We start from the raw sequence: 4,321 nt of genomic DNA, 5'->3' as shown, positions 1-4,321 counted from the left end.
AGCAGAGGCTGGGCGAAAAGCTCCTGTTGAGAAGCAGAATGTCTAGAACAGTAGTCCAGTCCCACATGAAGCAGTAATCAAGACTATCAATTTTTAGTTTATTGCAGCTATCAGAGTACTGACTACTCAGCGTATAGGAAGCTTGACAATACTGTTTTCACTGTGGTCTAAAAATCCCTTTCCGTCGAATGTTAGCCCTGGAGCCTTGGAGTTGGAGGTTCTCTGTTGAGAGAAAATGACGTTCGTTTTGTTCTACATGTGGGCTTTTCTCCCTACAATAAGTCCCCAGAATATGTCTCAAAAATCATTGAACAAATCAGTTGAAAATTTTCAAAGTTCAATAGATCAATAAGGTCAGGATTGAAGCAGGGTTTGAAAAGATTCAATTATCTTTTGACTTGTATTATTTTCAGATTTTGGATTTTTGGTTCTCTCTCTAGACCTTGCATAGAGCTAGGGAAACACCAACCTCTATCACTGGATGTCCACAATTCATTTCAAAATAAAATTATGCAGATACTAGAATTTGGATCCATTTTACCTGGTACAGTCGATCCTGACCACCTACCTTAAAATCCTAATAATACAAAAAAAACAATTTGGAGAGAACCAGACAAAATGGGATATATCCAGGGGAAAAGCGGAAAGCACGAAAGGGGCAAGAAACGCTATGCTGATTCCGTCTCCTTCCCCTGCTCTGCCTCGCCGCCACTACTCCTCTCGGCGCCGCCTCCGACCTTCCGGCCGCAGCCCAGCCTCGCCGCTGCCTCGCACGCCCAGTCCCACGAGTGCAGGAGCATGTAGGAGCCGATGCCGCCGATGAGCCCGTAGGCGATGGAGTAGGTGAGCGGCATGAGCGCGAGCGTCAGGAACGCCGGAACGGCCTGCCGCATGTCGTTCCAGTCCACCTCCGACACCGCGCGCATCATCATCACGCCCACCAGCACCAACGGCGGGCCGACGGCCCACGACGGGATCGACGCCAGCAGCGGCGTGATGAAGAGCGCCGCCGCGAAGTAGACCGCCGCGGTGAGCGCCGTCAGCCCCGTCCGGCCGCCCTCCCGGATACCCGTCGACGACTCAATGAACGCCGTCACGGGGGACGTGCCGAGGAGGGAGCCGAACACGATGGCCGACGCGTCCGACATGAAGGCGAAGTACTGCCCCTCGAAGTCGCCCGTGGCGTCGTCGACGAATCCAGCGAACCGCGCCATGGAGTAGAGCCCGCCGGTGGTGTCGAGGATGTCGACGTACAGGAAGGTGAAGAGAGCCTCCCAGAAGTAGCCGTGGCCAATGCCGCGGAAGTCGAGCGCGCCGGCTGTGGAGCGGATCCGGTGGACGTCGAACACCTTCTTGAAGTAGTGGAAGCTGTCGTCGCCGGCGGGCGTGTCCGGGAACGCGGTTACGGCGGTGCCGCGCGGCCAGGACACGAAGGTCACGAACAAGATGCCGTAGATCATGGCGCCCCTGACGTTCTTGATAAGGCAGAAGGCGATGATGAGGAAGCCCACGACGGCGAGCCAGAACGTCGGCGAGGTCATGCGCCCCGAGAGGCAGAGTATCCCGCCGGAGACTGTGCCGCCCGGCATCAGCGCCACCGTGCCGTTGGGGAACGTCACCACTGGTGCCACGGACGCGCGCTGCGACGCCGGGCACGCGCCGAGCGTCACCAGCGTCGACGAGCTGAACCCCACGAGCCCCACGCCCTCGTTGCTCTGCAGCCCGATGAAGGCGAGGAACAGCCCGATCCCCGCGGACGCCGAGATCCGCACGGGCTTGGGGATGAACTGGGCGAGCTTGGACCGCAGGCCAACCACCGAGATGAAGAGGAAGATGAGGCCCTCGAGGAACACGGCGGCGAGCGCCGTGCGGTAGGGGAGCACGCCGGAGCCGTGGAAGCCGACGACGGTGTAGGCGAAGTAGGCGTTGGTGCCCATCCCGGGCGCCAGCGCGATGGGGAGGTTGGCGAAGGCACCCATGATGAAGGACCCGATCACGGACGACGCCGCCGTGGCGACGATCAGGTCCCGGCGGGCGCGCGCCACGCAGGCGGCGTACCCGGGGTCAACCGGGGGGAATTTGCACCCGGGGGACGGCGCGTCGCAGTCGTCGACGGTGCAGGTCGCGCCGGAGTCGGACAGGATGGATGCGTTGACGGCGAGGATGTAGGCCATGGTGAGGAACGTGGTCGTGCCGGCGCGCAGCTCCGTCGTGAACGTGGTCTCGCGCGCCGCGAGGCGGAACCGCCGCCCGACCCACGACCGCTCCACCGACGCGTTGAGACGGCCGAGCTTGGTCGTAGCCGACGCCCCCGCGTGCTCCCCGCTGCTTGCCCTCGGGATGATGGAGCCGGCCATGGCGGCGCGCGTGGGGAAGGTGTGTGGCTGTGTGGGAGTGCGTGTGTTTGGGATCTCTTTAATGAGGCCAGGTGATGTGGGGCCCCGGCATGACCGTGCAGAGTCAAAGGCTGAGGTAATCACTAATCAGAAGATATAGTCTGATAAAAAAAAGATTTTTCCATACATCTGTCGACAGATTCTACGGGTTGAAATCTGTCAAATTTCATACCTTCTTCTCCAGCGAGCTTCATTGCTTCTTCTCCAAGTCCAACGACCTCCATTAGCTCTGGTGGGTTAGGGTTTCAGGTTAGAGGTTCGGTATTTGGGGGATTGGTGTACCGACTGTAGAGAAAGCTCCAAGGAAGGCCGGCAGGCTAGCGGTGGTAGCAGTGGGGCGGCAAGGCAGCGAGGACGAATTCCGCTTAGGGCCGCGGGAGACAACTGGTTCACTTGCGGTGGTGACGGGGCCGAGCATTGCCAATGATTAGCGAGGAAGTGGGTGAGGGGGCAGCGGCTTCGGTGGCGGTGGCACCGCCGGAAGCCGAGCAGGAGGCGGGGGAGCCCGGCTCAGGAATATGGGTTGTTGTGGGAAGGGAAAGTTGAAGGAGGGAGGGGTAGCGATAGGGTCATCGGCAGCCCACACCGGCGCAGGCATAGCGACGGTGCAGGGAGGCGGCGGCGGCAGGCCTGGGAGGAGGCGAAGAAGACGACGCCTCACGTGCGGAGCTGGGGAGACATCCGCTCGTTCCTTTTTTTAGCAGTGGATGGTGGGTAGATGACGACCGTCGGATCTCGATCCAATGGTCTAAAATTTGACAGATTTGAGGTCTAGATTTACAGTGACAGGTAAATAGACTCACCCATAAGAAAATCAGGAGAGAGAGAGGGGAGATCACAAATTTCCAATCGAAGAATACAATTTATTTATCAATTATAGTATCTACTATGGTGTTTTGGTTTGTGAAACGATGTGGTGATCCAGAGACCAGACATCATGCAAAAGGTTATCTTGTTTGCTAGTTGCAATTGCAACAAACATAAATTAGGGAATGCTTTTTCGATTAGGACATGAGGGAACTTTTTGTCTTTTGGGATTTGTTCAGGGAATTTGGGAGATCTTTTTGGGGGTTTGAGTGAAGTGATTGATACACAAGTTGTTTTTTCTGAATGTGGTCGGCTCATTGACATGAGTGGAGGTACAATCGAGTGCTTGCTTGAAAAGAGGTTTTGGAACCTAAAAGGTTCTGGAATTAGTGCAAACTTTAATAAAGTATTTAAAACTCACTGGAGCAATCCTTCTGTTCCTTGGAGGCCATGAGTATTCCTATTTATTTCATTCAGAATTAGGTAACACGTGCTCCTATCCTATTCCTACGTAGTTTCCATTTTAACTTGACCGACGCTCGGTGCCTGTTTGCAACACCGAAATTCAAAAGAAAAGTTTTGAATTGGGAAAAATCCAAATTACTCCCTTCAAGTATAGCAAAAGTTCAAAGAACCCTAAACTATGTTTTGGTTCAATTTACCTCTAAACTGTGTTATTTGGTTCAACTTACCCCATACATAAGTTGAATTTATCATTTTGTTTCTCCATACACAAGTTGAATTTTAATTTGGGACTTTACGCGATGGCAGTCGACATCATAATCTATATTTAAAAATATTATTTTGTCATTTTTCATCATTAATTTTTATATAATTTTGTATCTCAAGTATAAATTTTATTATTAAATATCCTACCCTATCAAAATAATAATAAAAGATTCGTGATATATTTTTCTAACATGTGTTGTGCATGGAGAAAAAAAGATAAATTATGTTAAGGGTTAAATTAAACCAATGGCATAGTCTACGGGTAAACTAAACTAAAGTAGTTATCCGGACTTTGGTTATGCTTGAGGGGAGTAATTGAGGGGAGTAATTTGATAGAGCATATTTCGTTTCTTCTGAAGAAGGCTTTGACACAAAATATTATATTAATA

At 52.6% G+C, this 4,321-nt stretch overlaps 1 protein-coding gene across 1 annotated transcript; it reads right to left on the bottom strand.

Moving 5' to 3' along the window:
• Positions 1–360: 360 nt before the first annotated feature.
• Positions 361–2,540, bottom strand: LOC101786556 (adenine/guanine permease AZG1). The gene has a single exon (XM_004962380.4). It carries the CDS (start codon positions 2,355–2,357, stop codon positions 669–671), a length of 1,689 nt encoding a protein of 562 aa, XP_004962437.1. The 5' UTR covers positions 2,358–2,540; the 3' UTR covers positions 361–668.
• Positions 2,541–4,321: the final 1,781 nt, after the last annotated feature.

Source organism: Setaria italica, chromosome III, assembly GCF_000263155.2.
Source record: "Setaria italica strain Yugu1 chromosome III, Setaria_italica_v2.0, whole genome shotgun sequence".
Taxonomy (NCBI): domain Eukaryota; kingdom Viridiplantae; phylum Streptophyta; class Magnoliopsida; order Poales; family Poaceae; genus Setaria; species Setaria italica.
This window is presented reverse-complemented; position numbering and strand designations above follow the sequence as displayed.